This window comes from Acomys russatus, chromosome 5 (genome assembly GCF_903995435.1).
Source record: "Acomys russatus chromosome 5, mAcoRus1.1, whole genome shotgun sequence".
NCBI classification, from domain to species: domain Eukaryota; kingdom Metazoa; phylum Chordata; class Mammalia; order Rodentia; family Muridae; genus Acomys; species Acomys russatus.
In genome coordinates, this window is record NC_067141.1 from 75,324,250 (window position 1) to 75,349,558 (window position 25,309).

General features: G+C 43.0%; 1 protein-coding gene across 1 annotated transcript in view; it reads left to right on the top strand.

Annotated features, from left to right (window-relative positions):
* Positions 1–1,343: 1,343 nt before the first annotated feature.
* The window catches only part of Nhlrc2 (NHL repeat containing 2), a 46,329-nt gene continuing 22,363 nt past the window's right edge, over positions 1,344–25,309 (top strand). The window contains exons 1-5 of the mRNA XM_051146842.1: positions 1,344–1,591; positions 5,279–5,431; positions 18,274–18,729; positions 22,364–22,485; positions 24,659–24,788. Coding sequence (XP_051002799.1) covers positions 1,414–1,591; positions 5,279–5,431; positions 18,274–18,729; positions 22,364–22,485; positions 24,659–24,788 — 1,039 coding nt within the window. The 5' untranslated portion in view covers positions 1,344–1,413. The remainder of the gene's footprint in view (positions 1,592–5,278; positions 5,432–18,273; positions 18,730–22,363; positions 22,486–24,658; positions 24,789–25,309) is intronic.

Sequence of the window (25,309 nt, forward strand, 5' to 3'; positions counted from 1 at the left end):
CTTTGGTGATGATGATGCCGGCGCACACAGACTTTCTGCCTGTGAACACCTGCTGTTCCATTTATACCACATAGAATTAGGAGAACCCACCACAGGTAACAGTTGCACGGTTCTCTTTATATTGTAACACCATTTTCCTCAGGCTTTCTTTTTTGGTTTTTAATTTTCCAGGATTTGATTTGTAAAAATAAAAATCAACAGTGCCTTGAACAATGCGGCACAGGCTCTGTATGACCATTAGGAAGCTATCCTGGCTTCACTCATGTGGACAAATGTCCAGTCACAGACCCTAGTCAATTGGGTACTTTAGCTCACTACTGAAACTAGTCACACCTAACCCTAACCGTTATCAAAGAGGCGTTAGTCACAAAACCCACAACCGCCCTTTTTCGTGACTCATGGATATCCAACCAGCTTCCGTTTCCTGGGTCACTCCATTTCTTCTTCCATCATAGGATCAAATCCTGCACAAGTGAACGAAGTTGAAACATGTGAGACTGTACTGAGGCTACACTGGACTCCATACCACAGGGGTTGTCTGTCCTGAAAATGGTCAGCCACCTTTCCAGAACTCCAGAGAGGTCAGGCACCAGAAAATCCCTACAGGCTCCCCTCTTTAGCTTTGGATCTGGGGTGGGGAAAGGCCAACGAGGGGCCCTGCATCAGTCTCAGGTCGAGCAGTGCCAGCTCGGAGGCCCTGGAAGTCCCTCGTGGGCGCACCTGGCCCTGCAGCCCCGGGGCCAGCTGCAGCTGCTCCCTCTCCGCGCCACCTCCCTCGCTCGCGGGACATTCCATTCGCGCCGGCACTTTCAGCACGCCCAGAGTCACAGGATACATTTTTTTTTTGTTGTTGTTGTTAACACAAAAACACCGGCCTCACTCCCTACATAACAAAACTTCCCTGAGGATTCCTCTACCGGCCTTTACCTTTTGGGTCTTCCTTGGCGGGAAATGTCTCTCGCTGTCACTGCCGTGCCGAATCGGCTGATCCCAATCTAAGAGGTGGGGCACAGCGGAGGAGTTTTTTTTTTTTTTTTTTTCCCCCTAAGTGGCCTCTTTTTAAGTTGTACATAGTTATTTGGACTTTATTTGAGTTGGAAACCGTGTCGGACTTCAAAGGGAATGGGTTCCCCAGCCCCTCTGGAGCCGGACCCCGAGGCCTTTCCCGCGTCGAATCTGTCGCTCTGAACGTCCAGGCTTCGCGGCGGCCCGGGACCTGGAAGGGGCGGGGTGGGCAGTTCTGGAGTTTAATTACGCGCAGGGCAAGCACGGCCCTTTGGACTTTGGCGTCCGAACGGAGGCTTCGAGTCGACGGAGGCGTGTGTGGCGCGGCTCCCGGCTGGCCGGGCCCGCTCCGAGGCAAGAGGGCGGCGGCGCGCTTTTCCGACCCGCGCCCTCGAGAGCCCGCACGTCATGGCGGGCCCCGGAACGCGGGGCGCGAGCCTCTCGGGCCTGCTGCCCGCGCAGACCTCGCTGGAGTACGCCCTGCTGGACGCCGTCACCCAGCAGGAGAAGGATGACCTGGTCTACCAGTATCTGCAGAAGGTGGACGGCTGGGAGCAGGACCTCGCGGTGCCCGAGTTTCCGGCAGGTGAGGGGCTGGCGTCGGGGGGGGGGGGGCACACCCGGGTCCTCCCCATCCTCAGCGATGGCTCCCTCCCGCCAGCTGTCTGGAGACCTGGTGCCCCGCGATCCATCCGCCCACTTCCCTGAGGCGCTATGGTGTGGCGGCGCTCCTCGGAAGGGTTCCTGGAGGGCGGGGACCAGTGTTTGCTCCTCTGTCCTGACGTCGATGACCTCAAGCCTCAGTTTCCACTGACTGGACTACCCAGGCCACCCGGTCGTTCACACAGCTTCAGCACCTCTTTCTCATCCCTGTTGAGATTTGTTGATCACTTTCTACGTGCAACAGACGGTTTTAAGCTCTTAGAGATGCATCTTTCTTAACGCCCGGTACCGCCCACTGGGGTGATCTTATTAGTCTTGTTTCACGGTTAGGGAAACTGAGGCACAGGAAGGTCAGGGAACTTGCCCACCTAATAAACTATTAGAGTTGAACTACATTCTACAGTCCTTGGATCTGATGCTTTTCGAGTCCTGCCACGTTTCCACGTTCAAAGTAGTGAACGTATTGAGTTTTAAAATTTGGAGTCAATTTTAGCTTGGTACTCGGGTTTGAATCCTGGCTGTGGGAACTGTTGGGACAGAAGGAAATGGATACTCCCGGCGCGGGGCAGTTTAAACACAATGCTCCTTTACCTCCTTTGGTTGGGAGTGCCATTGTTCAGCCTGCTGGTGTTGGCATGTGTCCTGGCATGACATTGAAACCACATGCATAGTTAATTTGCTACCTGTGGCGCGGTTCAGGTATCTCCCAGACGGATATATCAGTTCCTCCCACGACGGTCTTGGATATCTTTCCTACCCTTTTGCCCTCGAGAGGGGCGTACCCTCTGGCCCTTCTATGGTCCTGGAATTGAAATACTGTGGAATTCCAAAAGAATTGGCTGCATGGAGGTTTACCTCATCAGAGAAACTTCAAAAAGACAAGTACATATCTACAGATGGATACATACCTCCTGAAAGCGTTGTCATAAGGCATATAGTGAACCACAACACACTGCTATAAACCAGCAGGCCATCAGCTAGAATTTGGGGAGCGTGCTTCCGTTTTCTTGCTTTGTTTGTGTTTGTATTAAGTTTACTATAGTACCATAATTGACCACTGTGGCTCAAGCCCTACTCAAACGAAAATAATCAGACCTTGTTTTTTTTGTTTTTGTTTTTTTTTTTTGAGTTTTTTGTTTTTGTTTTTGTTTTTGTTTTTCGAGACAAGGTTTCTCTGTGATAGCTTTGGCTGTCCTAGACTCACTTTGTAGACCAGGCTGGTCTCGAACTCACAGCGATCCACCTGCCTCTGCCTCCCAAGTGCTGGGATTAAAGGCGTGTGCCACCACGCCCGGCCAGACCTTGTTTTTTACATAGTCTGATACCTGCTGGACCCAATTATTAAGGACGGGATGTTTAAAATGAACAAAGCCGTTTTTGAGATAAAGTTACATTCAGTCTTGATTGTACTTCGCCGATGGAACTTTAAATGCTCATTCTTCAGAAGGTGCCACCTGCAGTGTAGTGGAGGAGGGGGGATCTAGGCCGACCGGAAACTAAATCCCTGCTCCTTCCTTTTTGATTTTGAGCACGCTACTTGATTTCTCCAGGTCTTGGTTTTTTCACTCGAAAAGTGGAGCTAATATTTGCCCTTTAGGTTTATTATGTGGAGGTAATTCTGGCAAATTCTTAGAAAACAAGCAGACATTAAGTGTTGGTCATTTATTTTATTCATTGTAATTATTGCTGCTTAAAATACATTATCATTAAATCTGGCAAATACCTGTCACAATAATTTACATATAATAACTGTCTCTATGCCCTCACTAAGTCACCTGAACAATTTATAGAGACAGATTCTTATATATCTTACAAACTGGGCATGATATATATGCTAATTAGTGGGTATAATTAATGGCTTTGTGTCATCGATTAGGTATATAGCTAGTGCTTACCAAAAGTACCAATTTAATGTTCATTGAAGCCTGAAACCTTTAGTTTAGAGTATTTAGTGGACATAGGAATCTGAGATCATCTTTTAGAATTTTGTTATAATTGAGTAACCAGAGGTTTTGATATTGGGAGTCTTCACCACATCAGTCTACCTTTGTGTCTGGTTTCAGGGACCTATGGGTAATCTCAAAAGATTAAATGGAAAATTCCAGAAATAAACTGTTCATAAGTTTTAAAAAATTGTTCCGAGTAGCATGAACTTGTGTGCCTTCCTCCTGTGTCCTCTCCAGGACGTGACTGGTCCTCGCTGTTGAAGCCTTGTCTGCTGTCTACATCTCAGCAGTGAATGCGTTAGTCATTTAGCAGTTACTGTGGTTTTCCGATGAATGCAGTGGGCCCATGATGCTGTTGTTCTAATAATTCTTATTTCACTTAGTAATGGCTCCAACATTCAACAATAACGATGTTGTTGATTGCCTGTGCCACAGGAGGGACCGTAGAGCCCTCCTTTAAGTGAAAAGGCAGCATTTCTTGACTGTAAAGAAGGACAGCCACATGCTGTGCTTCTAAGATGTACTGTAGGGGTGAACTTCAGCCCTTGCGACTGAGAATGAGGAAAAGGGAACTCACAGCTTTGCAGCTCCGCCTCACACTGTGAAAGTGGCTTGAGGAACTCTCTGTGCAGAGATCAGAAAGTCGACTGACGAGGCCCAGGGTCCACTGAACAGAGCTGAAGGGAGCCTGCCCTGGGCAGCTGGACTGCTATCTGTCTTCTCGCCAACTTCAGCTTTTAGTTTTTTAAAACTATTTCTGTCTCCTGCAAAGTATAGTTCATACTTTACTAGCTGTGTTTATTTACAGAAATAAAGGTCCTTGTTTTCTTAAATTAGTTAAATAGGGATGCTACACCTTTTAACTAACAAAATCTTTATAGTAGAAAATTCAAAGCTGGAATCAACACCAACTAATTGTAAACTTTGTATTAAACACTACAAAATTTACATTCCTGTTTTTCTCTGAAGGGAAGGGAGCATGATCTTCACCAATGACCATGTTTCTTCTAAGTTACATCTCAGATGTTTTATACTTAGGGTTTCACACTCTAGAACACAGTGACACCTTTTGTAAGATTAGCTGAAGCACTTTGTTCACTCTTCACGCGCCATGGTCTTTTTGATGTCTTACTGCGCTTGATCTTGGCCTTTGTTCTCAGTGTCCCTCCATCCTTAGTTATGGCTACAGCTCGATTTTTAAAATCTTATTTTCTCTTGTTTTTGCTGGAATTCACTTCTGCTAGACTACTTTGGAAAGAATGTAGTACGTTTGTTTGTTTTTACTGCATTTGCAGGTTGCCTCATATTAGCAGTTTTTCCACTCTCAGCCAGCTACCACCTCACCCACCTCCCTGCTCACCCCTTGTTCGGCTTTTACTCTCCACGTAGTTGCCTAATTGGCCTTTTCATTAAATCATACAGAGCTAACGTTGCTGCCATCAGGAAGACGGTCCGTACTTATTAATAGAAAAGAGACTCAAATAGAATAATTAACTCAACTGCCGCAGACTTAAGTGTTGGCATCTCTTAAAGTGCTTGACTACTTATGCTGGTCTTGGGGAAAAGACTTACATGTTAATGGACGGTTTGGGTAAATTACCCTTTGTTGTTGTTGCTGTTGTTGTTTTCTTTAATTGTTGTAATTTGCTTTCTGTAAATTCCAGGGCTGGAATGGCTGAACACAGAAGAGCCCCTTTCTATTTACAAGGATCTCGGTGGGAAAGTGGTTGTCCTTGATTTCTTCACCTACTGCTGCATTAACTGTATCCACCTGCTGCCCGATCTCCATGCGCTGGAGCGCAGATTCTCTGATAAAGGTACCTGCTTTGTGATTGGTTCTCACAGACTGCGTGCCGTCCAGAAGCACTGGGAAGGGTCTGACTCCTCCCTTGAAGGAGACTGAAAGGACTGCCTGCCTCCCCGTCCTCCTGTGCAGTTTAGTTTTCAGATAAGATCTCAGGATGTAGCCCGGCTGTCAGCTTCCCTTCAAGCTCTAGGTCCCCGCACCTGCCTCCCAGGTGCCGCTAGCCTGACTGCGCCTGACTTCCATGTGCTTTTTCCTGAGGGCTTGAACTTAGTGATAATGGTTTGCCTAACTGAGAACCAGAATTTAGGATTCAGGTTTTGTCTGAGGGTAAGAGCCTAATTTGTTTTTTTCATGATGAGATATTTAGAAAAGTCTTTTTCTATCCCAGGCTTAACTAAATTTGTTCTATGAAAAAAGTGAAACATCTGGCCACAATTTTGTACTCTTCTTGATGTAATGATACAAAGATTTAAATTTCTTAGCAGGAAATATTATTAGGCTTCTGACGTGAACCACAGTGGAATGCAAAATACAGCAGATACTTTTCTTTGACCTTGTATCGTTAAAAAATGATTTATTACAGTTAATGTTTCCAAAGCACCTAGGAAATCCTCTTAAAGCATTAGAGCCTCTGGAGATAGGAAAGATTATACTTAGTGTTTGCTGGCCAAGTTGGAAAATAATCGGGTCTTTATTTATTCATTCTTTTTTTTTTTTTTTTTTTTTTTTTAACTTCTTTCTAAAAACAACATGAGAGAAAATAAAACTGATAAAATGTTTTCATTTAATTCAGTTTAAGCTAATCAATATACTTGGCATCTGTATGAAAGCAGTAGGGCTGCTGATTGTGTGAGCAGATGTTGGGAGAGACTGTGAGTACACACAAATGGGGGATCTCTACGAATGGAGTTGAGCAGGACTGTTGATAAAACCTAAAAACACAATAAAGATTTAGATGCTTTTTAGCTGTAATATATTCTGTTTTAAAAATACTAACCAAAAGATTTACTAGTGACTAAATCATCAAATATAGATGTAAGAACTGTTTTATTATGCCTTAGGTAGTGAGTGCTCATCCAGAGGTCCTGAGTTCAATTCCCAGCACCCACACGGTGGCTTACAACCATCTATGATGTGATCTGATGCCCTCTTCTGTCTGATGCAGGCATACGTGCAACAGAGGGAGTACTTATATACATAAATAAAATAATCTTTTTAAAAAGTTATTGCCAGAATTGAGGAGAGAAGTAGACAATTCTGTGGTAATAGTGGAAGAATTCAACACCCATTCTCAGTAATGAATCCTACACTCAGATGGAAGATAAGGAAATAAAGGGCTCAAAACACACAGTAAGCGAGCTGCGTGTAGTCTGTGAGACACCTCGATCCTCACAGTAAGCCAGCTGCATCTGCAGTCTACGAGAACACCTCAATCCTTTCAGGGTACACATTTCTTTCAAGTGCACATGGACCATTTCCTATGACAGACCACATGTTAGGTCAGTTTTTTCCAGTGTGTTTTTAAAAGAATGTACCAAGTATCCTCTCTGTTATCAGTTAACATTAGAAATTAATAGAAGGAAAGCTGGAATGATGAAAGGTTTGTGGAAATTAAACACATCTTTAAATACCCAGCAGACGAAAAAAGGAGGATACAAGGAAATTGGAAAATACTTCAAAACAAAAATGTATGGCATATTATAAGAAAGAAAACTTATGAACACATCAAAAAATACACCAACCAAACTTAACAGCATAAGGAACTACTCTCAATAAAATTAACAGAAGGAACACAACAGTGACGGTTTGAGTAGAGACGAACTGAATTGATAATAGGAAAATAATGAAAGCTAAAAATTGGTTTCTTGACAATATCAATATAATTGACAATCTTAGCTAGATTATTAAAATCAGAAATGCAAATGAAGCTATTACTACTTAGTCCATTGAACTAAGGATTATATGAGTGTGTGTAATTGTGCGCCACTGATGAAATGGATCTGTGTGAAAACACGGAGCCTACCAAGAGTAAACCATGAAACAGACCTTCAGTCACAGCAGCCAAGACACAGTAACAACCAAACTTTACTGCAAGATGAGTGGAAAGGGAAAATAGACATGGACACTGGGGGCTACTGTTCAACCTTAAGACGGAAGGAATTCTGACAGCTTTGAAAATGTGACATTGTGCCAAGTAAGATAAACCAGTCTCTGTCTCTCTCTGTCTCTCCCTCCCTGTTTCTCCCCCCCTCACGCGCGTGCGCGCGCGCGCGCGCACACACACACACACACACACAGGGATTCATTCCACTTATGTGAAGGATCTAGAATTGTGAAACATCATGAGATAGGTAAAATGGTGTGGAAAGAGTAATAAGGACTTCCTGTGCAATTAGTAGCCTTGGGTGCTTTATTTAAGACAGGATCTCATTCTTAGCCCAGGCTAGTCTAGAGCTCACTGTGTGGCCCAGGATGAGCTTGGCTTTACGAGCCTGGCACTTTCAGTTTTGCAAGATGAAGTGTTCAGATATGGATGGTGATCAGAGGTAGTTGTCCAACAGTATGAATGTAGTCAGTGCTCTAAACCACACTTACACATTGTTAAGGTGGTAACATTTACAGAACATGGACCGATGTGACACAGGAATGGCCGGTACAGCCTGTGCTGCAGCCACTGGGGAGCTGAGGAATTTCAGGCCAGTCTAAACTGCAGAGGAGTAAAATGCCATTTCCAAACAAGGGAGGGAGTACGTAACTCCTGTTTTGAATTTTAAAATTAACATAGTATAGTCAAATTGTGCCTCTTGAGAAGAAATTCAGTCTGTTCACTAGCACCAAAGCCTACTGACTAGCGGGACCCATTTGTTAGGTATATAGATAGTTTTATGAGCCAACCGTAAACTCAAAACTGGCCATAGGGGAAGTATTTATACCAAGAAAGTCAACAAATGCTACAAATCAGGAAATTTAAAAATAATTTTTTTGATCATCAAATCAAAGGGCCTGGAGCCTGTAGCAAGACCCTGTCAAAATACCAGCGTAAATAAATAACATAACCTGTAAATAAATAAATAACCTGTTTAAACTCAGGTCTGGGTCTGCAATAGTGACCAAATATCATTTTTATAGTAGCATATGAAAAACTCTTTTCAGCAAGAAGCAAATAATGCTTAACTGTAGTGAGTCATGTTAATGCTTAAACATTTTAAAAGATGTAACTGTGCCCTGAGGTCGTCAGCTCGCACTAATTCAGCACATGTTTATGGTAAATCAGAGAGTCCAAGTGATTTCTGCTTGATACATGAGACTTTCTAAGGTTTTTCACTTCTTTATGTTAGCGCTTGGGAAGTGTATTGTTACAGCACTCAATGAGGGCAGTGGCTGCTGTCACAGGGAGAGTGTTCCTGATTTAAACAAAAGCATTTTCTTAGAAAAAGCTTTTACGTTTTTAATATGATGGATGTATAACTGCATCAGATTTGTTGTTCTTTGGGGTTTTGTTGTTTTGTTTTGAGGTAGAGTTTCTCTGTGTCACACCATGGCTGTCCTGGAACTTGCTCTGTAGACCAGGCTGGCTTTGAACTCACAGAGATTTGCTTACCTCTGCCTCCTGAGTGTGAGTGTTAAAGGAATGTGTCGCGACCACCCATGTTACATCAGATTACTTTTAACCCTGGATATTTTGTTACTGTTGAGTGAACACTAGTATTTGTCATGCAGTATGTGAGGACTTAACTGTTTTACACTTTACTCAAATCTGCATAAATATACTTCTAATTTTATAATGAAACTAAACCTTGAAGTGAATTAAGTGTAATTTCATTTTAAGTCAGTTTCCAAGTCACTGTCTATGATAATTCATATAGAGGACCAGGTGAGGATTCATAGCCTAGGACTCAGAATATAGTTGCCTTTGTGGCACAGTTGATTACAGTGAAAGAGCACAAACAAGGTCAAAGAGGAGCACTGAGGGAGCAGACGTAAGGAGACCGGATGCAAGGTGCCAGTCTTCTCTTGATGGACACAGAGCAGACAGCTCCTCCAAGCAGGGAATTGAGACGCCTTTGACACACTGCCAGTTAGGGAACTTACTACCAATTGTCACGTTCATCTCCCAAGGTTTTTAGTGGAGGTGCTCACAGGGTAGCTTCTGTTCTGTGGCATCTTCCATAGAGAATGTGCTTGTCCAGCATGAATCACACGGTTTGTACACAGAGTACACATGACGAGCCCTTCTACCTGTGCTGGAAATGATGAGAGTCCTCCCAAGTCCAGATGTAAGCCTTTCAGGCAGCTGGGTCTGCTATGTTCACTCTTATCCGTACATATTTTCTTTTCCCACAACCCATCTATTTATTATTCTGTGTTCTTAAATAGTTAGGCTCCTGTGAAAATATTGGTCATTTTATGACACATTTTCAGAAGTTTGGTCTGACCAGGAGCCTAATGACTTTTTTTCTTTTCTGTTTCACTTCTGGTCTCTGCTTGAACTTCATCTTTAGTGGTTTGGATTTCAGTATTTCTACTGTGCTAAGTACAAACACCTACTGTCCATGTCTTCTGCCCTTAGGTCCCTTCCCCCTTTGTTTCAGCCTCCCTAGCTTTGCGCCAGGTCATCATCTGTGTTATTGTTGCCTGGTTGGGGTGGTGCCTATGAGGCCACAGGTTGACCTCAGGTGTCTTCCTTAAGCTCTCTGCATCAGGAAAGACTTCCTATGCCCTCCCTTCCTCTGAACAATGACATGGAGACCTTACATATTTACTAGAAGCTTCAGGCAGTATAGCTAGGCAGATGCTTTAGCTGTTCTAACCCGACAATACTGGCCTGTTCCCCTCCCACGCACATGGCTCGTTACCTGCCCTTCCTGTCTCATCCTTGCACCTGCTTCTTCGTCAGGTCTGGCTGACGACCTCTCCTTTTTCTAGTCCCCACCTGAGACACTCCCTGGCTCAGAAGTCCCTCCTTACCCGCTCCTGCCCAGCTATTGGCTGCTCAGCTCCTTATTTACTCAATCAGAAGGGGATGGAGAACAGTGTGTACAGCACACCAAGACAGGAGCTGCTTCATAATGACAGTGCCAAAGTCTGGACTGCAGCCAGATCTCCGGGTACAGAAATCAGCATTTGAATGCACAGTGCACAAAACATCTTCTACGTCTCCCCCTTTTAGTCAAATAAAAGGCTCTTTCTCATACATTAATAAACTATATATAATAACAACAAGCATTAAAGCTATCAGGTAAGAGTTACATTCACAATGTCTCGTCCATTTGTATTTAGCAAACTTAGATAAAGCACTCTACTATCTGCCCTATCTTGCTGAGTCCAAAGTTTTGTACTCCAGTCATTTTCTTTTTAGCTTGTTTTTATCAACCTAAAAATTATGTTCTTGGACCTAAATCATTTTTTAGATTCTTTACAACTTAAGTTTAATTATAAGAATATAATTATTTAGGTCTTTAACCCCATCAGAGACCTGAGAAGGATAAATATTACCAGAGTAAACAAAGTACAGAGCAAGCAGTTTCTAAAACTATAGAAATGACAGAGGTTACTGGCTACCTGGAAAGTTACCCAAAGTTTCTCTACAACATTCGGCATCAATTCAACCTTCTGGCCCAGTATAAGACTGGCTTCTTTTGTGAAGCAGGAATTATGAAGGACTGCCTACTTTGTCATGACAGACCTGAGCAGTTGACTTCCCTGCATGTCCTGCTTGTCCACAACTTGGACAGCATGCTGTCTACAGTTGAAGCAAGGACAGTTTTCTGTGCTGTGGCTTGCTTTGCCACATTTGAAGCAAGCTCCACATGGGGGTTCTTAGATGCCCCTCGTCTTCTCTGAAGTAGAATGGCGCTGCTGCCAGGAGCTGACATGTTCCGTTGTCAAAACTCCCCTTACCCTATTGTTCCTGTATTCCCCTTTGTTTTCATCCTTTCTCTCCCCCTTTCTCCATAACACTAGGTAGGAGAGAAAGAAAAAGAAAGAGAAGAGATCCCTGAATCTAGCCTCCTTTAATTTGTTTCCTCTCTGATGAAGACCATTAACAACTTGCAACTAATACCCCTTTACCAATGACAAACATCCATCACCCACCAAACAGCCAAAACCCACCCGCCCCATTTTTAGGGAATGAGGCATCATCCTCTTAAGTTTGCTTCCTGATGTCTAGGGCAACGTTCTCTTTTTGAGGCTGTAAGAAAACTGAGTTCTAGTCTTTTTGAAAGCTACTATTACAAACTGTTTACAAAATAGGTGGGTAGTTGTTTAGGATACTAGGATGAAAGCTTGTTATAAAATACATGCAGCATCTCCCATAAGGCTGGGTATCATTGACTGAGGAATGATGCTCAGGATAAAAGGTCTAGGGAGGACAAGTCTGTAATAAACTTAATAGTCTGGGAGATTCAGCTGTGGCCTGGCCCTACAACTGCTCCCTGCCTTCTGTCTGGAAAGCAGGTATACATCCTGCATGTGTGACACTCCTGGTTTCTTTCGTGCTATCTGTGAGCACAAGGCCCTCTGCACTCTACAGAGGGCTATAGGAGGTCTATCTGTGAGCACAGGGCCCTTGCTACTCTACAAATGGCTATAGGAGGTCTATTGGTGAGCAGAGCGCCCTCGGCACTCTACAGATGGCTATAGGACATCTATCTGTGAGCACAGGGCCCCTGGACTCTACAGATGGCTATGGGAGGTCTATCTGTGAGCACAGGGCCCTCAGCACTCTACAGATGGCTATGGGAGGTCTGTGGTAAGGCTGATCTGCTCTGTAAGACAGGGTAACAGGCTGAAACCAGTTGTAGAGGATAAGATCAATAGGGCATGGTCATGGATTAAATATGGATCAAGGCAGCTCATGGGCTGTTACGGAGACATGTCTAGATTCTGGCCATGACTTTGAAGACCGTTTCTTCCTGTTCTTATTATCTTGGGCATCAGTCCTCTCTGTCTGCTGTTTTCTCTCCCTGAATCCCCTTCATCACTCTCTTCACTTCATTTCAGCTTCTCGTCATCGAGATGTCACCTGCTCTGTCACTTCTTTGGGAAAATACTGGAATGTATTATATTAATTCGTGGGAAGTAGGTGGGAAGCATGATGATATACTTTGAAGAGTATAATTGAGGGAACTGTATAATATTCATGCATAAATGGTCTTAACTTGTAGGCTCTTATTTGAATTTGGTGAATTTTGAATCATTACTGTTATTTATTTCAGTGTTTGCATTGTCCCAGATCTTACCAGTGTCTTGCCCCACAAGCTGCCTCCTGTGCTCATGCCATTTTTGGAGTACTTCCCTTTCTTACCCAAATATTTCTAGTTCCTCCTGTGCGTTCCCAGCCCATCCCCAAAGTTACCATTTCTCTAAGGAGCTCATGATTCCTAAGCTGTCTTTTGTTTTTAGTTTAATCCCTCTCAAAGATTTTAACAATTACTGAGGCTAGTCTTTCCAACTGCCTCCACCCAGAAGTTACAGTGTTCATTTGAAGGCTCTTTGTATTTCATTTTAGCACCCTTGCCATCCTTGTTGCCTTGGGTGTGTGTGTGTGTGTGTGTGTGTGTGTGTGTTGTCGTCAAACAACATGGTATTCACAGTGAGAACTAAATGGAAAGGTTTGTCATTCATGTACTTATTTCTTTATCTGCTTCCACCTTGTACTTTATTTCATTTACCAGTTTTTCTCTTAAACAGAAAGTGATGTACTTAAGCATCATATTTCACAGTGTATGTGTATGTAAGTCCATTTTCCTTTATGTTGGCTCTTAGGTTGTTACTCAGTAGGTACAATGAATAATATTGTGGATGGATAGGTTTTCATATGCTGGTGGGCCCTCGTAAGGGTCATTTTCTAGAAATGAGATTGTAAAAGTCATTGTGTTGCATATTTCTAAATTCTCAACCCTAGGGTCATGCTCACTTGCATTCCTGTTAGAGAGAGGAAGACAGAGAGGAAAGTGAGAGGCAGAGACAGTGTCTATCCCCCCTTGCTGCTTCAGCGAAGTGTTTTAACTTTAACCTATCTAAATATCATCCCATATAGTTAATGTGGCAGTTTATCATACATGTAGTTTTTTCTATACGTTAATAACTGATTATTGTTTGGCTATATAAAGGCTATTTTCATATGTTAATTTTACATTCAAAATTGCTAAATCTTTTTAATTGAGTCTCGAGGGTATTCTTGTGCACTGATTCTATCACATGCATGCAAATGTTTTTGCAGTGCTTATGTCTTTAACTGATTCTCTCGTGTAGTCATGTTTGCCATCTGCCCATCTGTACCTCAGTTTTTTGTCCAGTAATACAAACAGAATACAAAGAGCAAGCAGGCACCTTTGCCTGTGTCCTACACAGCATTCTTCATTTAAAGACTCATTAGACTTAATTACATTTACTTAATTGACTAACAAAATATAGAAAATGAGACTTCCTTTATGTAAGTTATAAACATGATGTTAAATAAAATCTTTCTGTGTTGTTTCCAGGTTTGAAGGAGAGTGGTAGCCATCTGTGATAGTTAAGGCTGTCAACTTGACAGGACCAGGATTATCTAGAAGACCAGTCTCTGGGCACACCTGAGGGATGATCCATACTAGGATAAGTGACGTGTGGAAACCCACCTTAACTTTGACAGGCAGCGTTCCACAAGGCTTGCTTCCTGGACTGAACAAAAAGGAGAAATGTGCAGAATTCTAGTGTTCAGTGCTCTTTGCCTCCTGGCTGGATACCTCACCCTCCTGTCACCAGGATTTTCTCGCCTCGATAGACTAAACCCTCAACTGTGAACTGGAATGAGCCCTCCCTCGGGGCTCTTCTTGTTGAGTATTTTGTCATAGCAACGAGAAAGGTAGCTGACACGCCTACGCCTTAAATCTTTCTACTTGGTCTCTCAAAAATAAAAATAATAAGGAAAGCAAATATTTGACTCTACATTTCACAATACTACTAGACAGAGGGTGTCATGGCCTTCACATCACATGACCATCAAGAAATAAACTAAATTCTGGTTAAAAGTGCTGCTGACACAAGCTGAGGACAAGGACAGCAGATGCCTAAGCACCAGAAAAGTAGAAGTGCTTGGCAGACACAGAGCAAACCCCCGTGCGCTTGTTTGTTTGTTTGTTTGTTTGTGGGCTTTTTGTTTGTTTTTACTTTTCTTGTCCCTCTCTTTGTCTTACTGGTTTTCTGTTTTTAGTATTCTTTGTTGTTGTTCCATTATTGTTTGTGGGGTTTTTTTTTTCTGTTTTTTGGGAACGAGAGTATGAAGTTGGGAGGCAGGCAGTGGACACGGGGTGGGTGGGGGGCAGGCAGGGCTGTGAGAGGAGTTTGGAAGGAAAACATAATAGACATGGCATAAAAATTTTAAAGAAAAAACAAAATACAACAGTTTTGAGGGGGGAAAGAAAGAAAAAGTACAATAGTTCTGAAGACTTATAAAATACAGACAGAACAGCCCCTTTGGCTCTAGTAAGAAACACCCAATACAAAGTGCTAAATAGATGGATGTGGGTGCCCTCGTTGTATCACAACTCTTTAAGTGTTCAGGATGGATGAGGATGGGAAGTTTGAGGAACGGTTGCTTTGGGACAAGCATCAAATATACAGGCAGGGAGGGTGTGCTTCCCTTTGGATGGATGGGTCCCCAAAGTGAAGGAAGGACATAAAAGGGAAGGCTTAGGGCAATCACAGTTAGCAACCCCCCCACAATGATGTCCCTAAGTGAAACTGCACTGCAAACAGAGCTGTCAGAAGATGGCGCTCTCAAGCTAGCAACCTTGTTTACAAAAATGATAAGGTGATCTTACCCATATAAAACTACAGTAAGGAGAGTGTATGGAAAGCCTCATTAATAGTCACAGAGTTGACACCTGTGTTCCTTACTGTAGTAATATCTTCGAACAGCATTTAAGGCCAATGAAAACCAACCTGGATCAGAAATATTAAAACTAAAAAGAAAAATTGGATATTGATTGAATTATAGAAACAAAAAAATCAAGATTATATTAGAAATCTAAATTTCAAGATAGCTGAGGGAAAATAAATATATAGTAATGGGGTGGGTGACATTGAAGTGAAGCAGAGGACGGGGGAGCTCTAGGATATGTGACTAAGCTAACCACAGAGTGAAACTACACTTAGGGAGAAAGTGATGGAACCAGAAGACAAGCAAAGAAGGAGCAACATGACTTCACAGAGAACCTCAAGAAAAGCAAAACAACCAACCGAAACTAATACCTGAAATTAAAATAGGGAAAAAAAAAAAAAAACCTGAGCTATTAGAGAGAGAGAGACAGAGGCAGAGAATATCTTGTCTTTTCATCTTGAAAGGACCTATCAGGTGCCAGGGAATATTAACCCAGAAAAGTCCAAGGAACAGCTTAATAAAACTCTTAGACTTTACAGACCGGAAAAAAAAAAAAAAAAAAAAAAAAAGGTCCGAAAGAGCTCCAGACAAAAAGATTAGTTACAAGAACATGGGCATTAAACTGGTGGAAACTGTCCTGGATAGATTGCAAGGTGAAGGCAAGGTAAAACACCTTTCAGCACTCCTAAGGAGTACAAGGCAAGGTATGGGACCCATTTGCCCTTCAAGCATCAAGGCTGCAGTAAACCGTGAGGTAGGCCGAGGGTTCAGAGGAGTGTCCTGCAGGGAGCTTTCCTCTAAGTCTGAGTGAGTAAGAAAGCTGCCAGGGTTGGATGAAACTGCCGTACATGAAGATGCAGAGCTGAGATCAAAACAGTACTGTAAATAGTTTGTTCTGGAAACACCAGAACCACTGGGGTAAGGCAGAATGAGGATTACTGTAGGCCCTAACCTGCGCACGTAACTGCAGAGCTGCCTGACCCGTCTGCGTGGGGCCGTTGCTTCTGCTTAGTGTCTCAGTGGCAGATGGAGCAGTGGATACTGAAAGACAAAGAGAAGACAGCTCTGCTTTCTTTAACGAGTGACTAGCAGGTGCCCTTTATTCCGGGACTAACTCACTCCTGGACTGCAGTAGGGTGGAGAAGCTGGGGCGTGGGCTGCAGGCTCTGGTGGTCCCCCTTTGTTTTTAGCCTGACTCACTCATTCCTTTCGTCTGTGGCTCATACAGGATGCAGTCCAGTCTTCCTGCGTGTTTACTCATGCAAGTATATAATGTATATTAGGAGGCATCCCTCTCGCTTCTCAACATGACGTACTTTTGAAGTTTGATTTTGCTAATTTCTTTTGAAAATTTAGAGTGGTTCTTGTAATTTAAAAAATAGTAGTTAAAGTAGGTGATATTTCACTGTATTCCAAGCACTGTGCTAAATTCTCTGCACAGACTCTCTTCATTCACTTACATTTTCCTCACCTCACAAATGAGAAAGCTGATAAAGGGTAAATAATTTGTCCAAAGTTTCAAATCTTTCCCACTTCTTCCTGCCCCCTCCCACCCTATTAGTTCCTAGGCAACTACTCCACACGGTTTTTAAAAGCTTATTCCAAGATAATCCTTTGGTTGTCTAGTCATTGCTTTTCAGCAATTTGGTTATGATCTATCTAGACATAGTTTTCTTCTCTTGGGTCGTAGATTGTTTACTGACCATGAAACTGATCTCAAGTTGCCTGAAGATGTGTGTTTGTTTTCATTCAGCTTTCCTTGGGTGGGTCCTTTCTCTTACCTGGAGGCTCCCGGCCTTGTCTTCTGCCACTGTTCGCCAGGGAGCTCATTCAGTATGTTTGTTCCGAGTATACTTTCAGCTCTAACATTTTTATTTAGTTTTTCTCTTACAGTCTTATCTGTTTGTTTCCTGTCTTTTCATTCATTTCATTTTACTTTTTCTTTTACTTCATGGAACACAATTTCATAGCTGCTTCAAGTCTCTGCTGATTAAAATTATTCTATTTTGGCATCAACATCTTGTTTATTTTTTATTTCCTTTGATGCTAAGCCACATACCCATCTTTATGGTGTTTGTTTGAGGCAGGGTCTCACTGTGGCTCTGGCTGACCAGGAACTGGTTTACTATTCTTTGTGAAACAGTAGTTTGGGATTTTATGCAAGACATTGGAGTTTTGTGATATGTAGAACTTGGGTTCTACTGAAGTCTGATAGATATTTTTAGCTTGGTTTTAGTAGACATTCAGCGCAGTTACTTCTGATTATAAGTTCTTATCTTTTAAAAATATTTTTAGTTTGTGTATATGAGTGTTTTGCCTGCATATATATGTGTGCATCACATGCACGCAGTGGTTACAAAAGAGGGCACTGAATACTGTGAACCTGGAGTTACAGATGGTTGTGAGCCAACATGAGTGCCAGGAGCCCAACCTATACCCTCTGGGAGAGGAGCAAGCTCCGAACCACTAAGTCAGCTCTCCAGTCCCTCTGCTCCTCCTTAGATGCCTTTCCTCTCTACTCAGTCATTCAGTTCTCAATGCTTTGCTGGTCTTGCCTTATGTGTGCGTAGTTTAGAGACGTGTAAGTTGAGACATGCGTATTTTCACTGCTTCCTCACACTCTCCAGCCTCCCTGGCTAGAGTGCAGTTGGCTTTCAGTTGGAATGTTAGCTACCCATGTGGCTTTAGCTGACACCAGAGCTTCTGGCTTGGGCATCTATGGTTCACTCCTTAGACTTATTTAAATAGCTTTCCTGAAAAACATGGAGTTCTAACTCTGCACATGTGTTTATGTGTCTACGTGTTTATGTGTAGAAGTCAATGATGTGTGAGGTTTAGTTTTGTATGCACATGCTTAAATACAGTTAAATACACCATTGCAGTTCTTTCTTTACTCTGTAGGTTGTTTATACTGATGAGCAAACTCTATTATGTGGATTATGATTTTTAATCCATGATGGTTAACATATACCTTCCCTTTTCAGATGGCCTTCTGATTGTCGGTGTTCACTCAGCTAAGTTTCCAAATGAAAAGGTCCTGGACAATGTCAAGAGTGCTGTCCTTCGATATGACATCACTCACCCTGTGGTCAATGACAGAGACGCCAGCCTTTGGCAGGAACTTGAAGTCTCCTGCTGGCCAACACTGGTCATACTGGGGCCTCGTGGGAACATGCTGTTTTCTTTGATTGGAGAGGGACACAAAGATAAACTGTTTTCATATACTGCTATTGCTTTAAAGTATTACAAAGACAGAGGACAGATCAGAGATGGAACAATCGGGATAAAACTCTTTAAAGAGTCTCTGCCGCCTTCCCCGCTGCTGTTCCCTGGAAAAGTAGCAGCAGACCACGCAACTGGTAGATTGGTGGTGGCAGACACTGGGCACCACAGGATCTTGGTCATTCAGAAGAACGGGCAGATTGAGTGCAGTATTGGAGGTAAGGCTCACCTCTGATCGTGCCGTGCAGTACATTTTTCACTTTAAAAATAGCTCAAGTAAATACACCAAGGCAGCCTGAATTGCCTGGTGACTCTATCACCGAGTGATTTTGTTATTTAGTCTGCGTCTGAGTTAACCTCCCTGTCCTCTTCAGAACAAACAGTGCCCAGAAGCTCCACGGTAAAAGGAGGAAATCATTAAGTTATATTGTTTTTAGGTGTATTCGTGTGTTCCATCCTGTTTTTTAGTAAAAATGTCACATTTATTTGTTTTTGGAAATATATACCAAGATTTTAGGTCAATGACATTCATCTTAAATGGAAATTTCATGTTTTTTTTTTCTCTGAGAAAACACATCCATATAGTTTTCAAGACAGTGACTAAGAAACTTGATATTCAGACTATAAAGTAAACAGGCTAGGGCTCGTACGTAATTTCCTTTTTTCTTCACTTGTCCTTAAGAACTACAGCGCACATCTGGCCCCCTGTCCTTTCCGTGCACACACAGCCCATCTCAGTGTGCATCTCCCTGCCGTGGGTGAGAGCATGCTCTAGCTTCCATCTGCCGACTGCTAACATCTCCCAAGTATATCGGCCGGATCTGCTTGTCTGGGCTGAACTGACACACTGCAAATTAGTCAGGGCGAAGGACCACCACCTCCTGCAGCCCATCCCCCTTGAAGGAGAGCAGCCCTGTGCCTCCTGGTAGTAGTGTCGAGATTTTCTCATCTCCTGTGTCATTGTTTATTGATTTTATTAGCGTTTATGTCGTTTTGTGGAGTTTTTGTTTCTTTGTTTGTTTTTTTTAATACAGTTTTTGTGGAGCTTTTTTGTTTGTTTGTTTGGGCTACTTGGTATTTTTAGTTGTAACAGGCAGGTAGGAGAATTGTTATTTGAAAAATGTCTTAAATTTAACTGGCCCTTATGGGTTTTGGTGTGTGTGGTATCTATATATGCTCACGTGAGTCTGTATGCTGACACATGTGCACATGTGCACGGAAGCCAGAGGGTGACAGTGTTTGTCTTCCTCAGTTGCTCTCCGCCTTATCTTCTGAGACAGGGTTTCTCTGAAGCTTATTGGTTTGGCCAGGTTTGCTAACCTTTGAATTCCAGAGGTTTGCTTGCTTCACCTCTCTAGCCTACCACATTGCGTTGCTCTTGTTGCTGCTTTAAGACAGAGTCTACATGTCTTAAAGTCTCTCTATGTAGACCAGACCGGCCTCAGCTCACACAGATCTGCCTTCTGGGATTAAAGTGTATACAACCATGTTTGACTTTACACTGTACACTGGCAGTCCAAACAAGACCCTCATGGTAATGTGCCTGTACATCACCAGATGAGCCATTCCCACCCAGATCTGTTATGCCATAACATTCAAAGTGGGGTAGGTTAGTGTTCTTCTTTTTAACACTGAGTCTCACTGTGCACCTCTGCTTGGCCTGGAACTCTGTAGCTCAGGCTGCTCTGGAACTCACAGAGCTATACCTGCCTCTGCCTCTTGAGCTGGGATTAAAGGCGTGTATCACCATGCCTCTAAGAATACTGCTGTCTCTTGACATACTCCTGAACTTGATGGTTTTTAGACAGAGCTCAGGTGGGCCTGGAACTCACTGTATCCCAGTCTCACCTTGAGTTCACAGCAGTCTTCCTGCCACCTATTATCACTTCTTGTATTTGTTTGTTGTGTGTCGAGAAGCACAAGGGTGCTGTGTGTCCTGCATAGTGGTCAGGAGGCAGCTCATAGGAGTCAGGTCTTCCTTCCATCAGATGGGTCAGACGGTCAGGCTCAGGTAGTTAGGCTTGCGAGCAAGCTCTTTCACTTGGAGAACCAACTTGCTAGGCCCCAGATAAGTTTTTTAAAAGAATCCTTTGGTCACATATTTTCAAGGACTATTGATTTCATGTGACCGACAGATTTTGTCTGTGGTAGTGTAGTATTGTCAGGTTTCTAAGGCACTTACTCTGGCAATGCCTCATGACATTCAGATGGTTGCAGTGCTCCATGTTTTCAGATCTGAAGTGCCATAGAGCTCTTCCCCCATCCATTTTTTTTCTACAGAATTCATAATGTTAACAACAATAATAGTATTAACAGTAATGGTGGCACGCCGTGCCCCTGGCTGCACTCTAAGCACACTGCCCTCAAGTCCTTATTCCCATTCCTGTGACGCTGTGAACTCAGGCGTTGTTAGCTCTGTTTTACAGAAGTGAAACTAAGACTTAAAGCACGTACCCAGGCCACCAGCTGGAGGAGCAAGCGCAGGGAGTCGCTGGGACTTGCATGCATGCCCTAGCCTCCAGGTATAGTCTGCAGAGGAGTCTGTGAGCGCTGACTGAGAGCCTGTGAGCAGCAGCAGCTGTGTGTGACCATGCCAAACTGTTCCTCCTTCGAGCTGTGGTGTTCCAAAACCTGAGAGGACAGCCATTAGGCCAGAGTCAGTCTGCCTGTCTTACCATAAGCCTGCCATGTTACATGGCTTTATGACAGAGAAACCCCAGGAGGGAAGGAGTGTTACCTGCACTTCTTGACTCAAGAAGATGTGGCTCTCAAGGCTAGGGCTACTGACAGCAGCTTTGAGTAGGAGTGCTTTCCTAGAGAAAGAGTGTGTATGGTTTTGTTTTTATTGTCAAAGGAGTCTATTGTCCAAAATTGTTTTTTGTTTTTTAAATCATCCTTTAGGGCTAGAGAAGTGTCCAGTGGTTAGAGCACTTATTCTGTCAGAGGGCCTGGGTTCCATTCCCAGCACCATGTGGCAGCCAACAACCACCTGTAATTCTAGTTCCATTTCTTCTGACCTCTGTGGGTACCAGGCACACACATGGCACTTATTATACATACATATGGACAAACATGCACACATAAAATAAATCAGTTTTTTAAAAATTATCTTTGTAGCTGCTGAAAGGTTTAAGTTATTTTTATCTTTCTAGTCTAGGTAGCAAGTATTTAAAATGCTTTTAAAATTATTCTCTGTTCTATATGCTACTGGACTTCACTAGAGCCCACTACAAGCCCCAAACCAATGGAAACAGAGAAATCGAAGGTGGCAAGCAGTTTCATTTAAAATTTTTTAATGATTAAATTTTTTTATGTGTGTGATGTCTTGCGTGCACATGTCTGTACACCATGTGTGTGCAGTGCCCTCCAGGGCAGAAGAAGTCACCATTTCCCCCTAGGACTAGCGTTGCAGCTAGTTGTGAGCTGCCATGAGGGTGCTGGGGTTGGACCCAGTCCCCCAGAAGAGCAGCCAGCACCCCTAACAGCTGACCTGCCTCTCCTGCCCCACAGTCTCAATTTCAGATAGAAATACTGAAATACTATGTTACTTATTTTTTAAATGCCAGCATTACTAATTTTTTTTCTTTTTGTTGTTGTTTTTCCAGACAGGGTTTCTCTGTGTGGCCCTGGCTGTCCTGGACTCACTTTGTAGACCAGACTGGCCTCGAACTCACAGAGATCCTCCTGTCTCTGCCTCCCAAGTGCTGGGATTAAAAGCATGAGACACCACCACCTAGCTTAAATGCAAATTTTTAAATTATTTGTTTGGAGGATATTACTTTGAAGTTGCTTTTTTAATGTGAAAAAGAAAAAAAGAAAGAAAGAACTATCTCCATCTGTCTTGTTTTTTAGGACCTAACCCTGGAAGGAAGGATGGAATGTTCTCAGAATCGTCCTTTCATTCTCCACAGGGCGTAGCTATAGTGAGTAATGTCATCTATGTGGCCGACACTGAAAACCACCTCATAAGAAAGGTAACTTTCCACTTAGGTCAGAGTTCTAATAGGTCCAGGGCCGTCCTTGCTCATGTAGTAAGTTGGAGCCCAGGCTGGCCTACACACGCCCAGGCTGGCCTACACAGGCCCAGGCTGGCCTACACGCGCCCAGGCTGGCCTACACACACCCAGGCTGGCCTACACAAGCCCAGGCTGGCCTACACAGGCCCAGGCTGGCCTACACACGCCCAGGCTGGCCTACACAAGCCCAGGCTGGCCTACACAGGCCCAGGCTGGCCTACACAGGCCCAGGCTGGCCTACACAGGCCCAGGCTGGCCTACACAGGCCCAGGCTGGCCTACACACGCCCAGGCTGGCCTACACACACCCAGGCTGGCCTACACACACCCAGGCTAAGACTAAGAAAGAAGAAAGCGTAGGAGGGAAGGAGGGAGGGAGAAAGAAAGGGAAAGGAAAACATGCAAGGTTTCAGGGAAATTCTCTATCAATATACTTTTGCAATTTTGGACTTCAAAAACTATTTCTAGAGAATTTTTTTTAAACAAATAGAATTTTTAAAACAGTGTTTTGCAGGTTTTATTCCATATTGATCACAGAAATGATATGACTGTCATATTTCATTATAGATAAACACAGTTATTTTAAACATTTTCTACCAGTAGTGATTTGATATGGTCTATTGATCATTTCTTGTCAATTTGGAAAATAAGTGCCTGTGGTGCACCTTGTTATGTAAACACAATGCTTCTGATACTTGACTTTCATTCAACATTGGCATTTATCTTCATTTATCTGACAGAGTTATCACACAATATATGTATAATAGCAAGTATCTATCTAAAGTGTGCTGGTGTCCATTGCACTGTAGCTTAGTAAAAGCAATGTTTTTTCTTTGCTGCTGAGTAGGAGCTTCCCTGTTAAAATGTTTAATAGATATTTGTTAAGTAAGTTTATTAACAAATTTATATATTTAATGAAACATTTTGCATGAATTTATTTTTATAATTATATATTGTTACTTAAGGAAATAAAGAGGATGTGTTTGTGTGTGTGTGTGTGTGTGTGTGTATGTGTGTGTGTGTGTGTTTTGAGTCTCGGAAGCTCTTCCTATACACTTCAATGTGCGAATATGTTGTTGACAGAGTTGGGGGGATACTTACTGATTATGAACCCCCCCTTTTAAGGCAGTGCTTCTTAATGTGTGTAGGGTACAGAAAAATGATGTGGTTTTAATTACTGAACTCAAAAGTCAGTGCTTCTGAGTAATTTTCTCTGGGAGCTGCTCCTTAATTCTGTCAACGTGTCATGGACATCTGATCACTCACTAAGCCACCACAGGCAGCACTTGCCCCTTGCTAGCTGTGTCCACTCTCCTGCGTCACAGTCTGTGCGGCCCAGTGCTGGACAAGCTGCATGTCAAAGTGTAATCATAGAAGGCAGTATAGTATCCTCTGTGTGACGTGACGTCGTGACTGTGGAGACAGGACGTGTAGCTGCAGCTTTCTTTCGCTTTTCACCTCTTACAGTCACACTCACAGGCATCGCTATTCCACACTCACCTTCTTTTGTTCAGAATAATTTCTTTATTAATGTATAGATTCTTTATGGCCCCCTTTCCTAACTCCCCTAGCTATTCCCTCACATGAGCAAACTGTAGATAACCATTTTAATATGCTTGTCTGCATACAGCCCTCAAAATATCAGTGTCCTGTGCACACGGTTATCTTAATGACTTCACTGTGGAACACACCAGGAGGTTTACCCACTTAGCTCTAGAACTCACTAGTTTTTAATCATTTTAACAGGCTTTGCAATGATAACTTTCAATTGGTCTTAGAATATTTCAACTTCCAAATAAGAATTGTCACAAAAAGGTGATCAGCTTGCCCAGCTCTGGGCAGGCAGCTTCTGCCTGTTGCTCAGCCCTCGCTGAGCCTTTCACACAAGCAGCCCTGTGACGGAGGCCTTCCTCCTCACTCTACTTAGCACTCCACAGCTCCTCCACAGGGTAAGGTGTGCTCACCCTTCCTTCCCAGTAGGGAAGAATTGTATACATTGTGAGTGACAAGTCCTCTACAGTCAGCCTTCTAAAACACTGTGTTTCAAAATGCTGTATGCTCTATTGGAATTATGCACATATTGAAAACAAAAGTAACAGGCATTGAATAAAAGATGTACTGAATTTTTATAGATTGACCTGGATGCTGAGAAGGTGAGCACTGTTGCTGGCGTCGGCATTCAAGGGACTGATACGGAAGGCGGAGAAGAGGGCGAAAAGCAGCCTCTCAGCTCCCCTTGGGACGTCGTGCTTGGAGCCTCAGGTATGAGAAAGGCCTTTCTTGGCTGGAGAGATGGCTCAGAGGTTAAGAGCACTGACTTCTCTTCCACAGTACCCAAGTTCAATTCCCAGCACTCACATGGCAGATTACAACTTTCTGTAACTCCCAAGATCTGACAACCTCACATGTACACACTTATAGGCAAAACACCAATAAATTAAATAATTTTTAAAAATCCCTTTCTGTGGCAGTGGTGGTGCATGCCTTTAATCTCACTTGAAAGGCAGAGGCAGGCAGATCTAAGTCTGGGGTCAGACTGGTCTACTGAGCAAGTTTCAGGACAGCCAGGGCTACAGAAAGAAACCTTGTCTTGAACCCTCCTCCCCCCAAACCCAGTCTTTTCTAATTTTTTTTTAAACTAAAAATAATCTTGAAATTTTTATTTGGATTAATTATGTAATATGTAACTTGTTTTATATATTTGTGCTTAATGGCTTGGAGTTTCCTGATTGCGTAAAACAAAGGCAACCATAATATAGACAAATAAAATACATGTTATATAT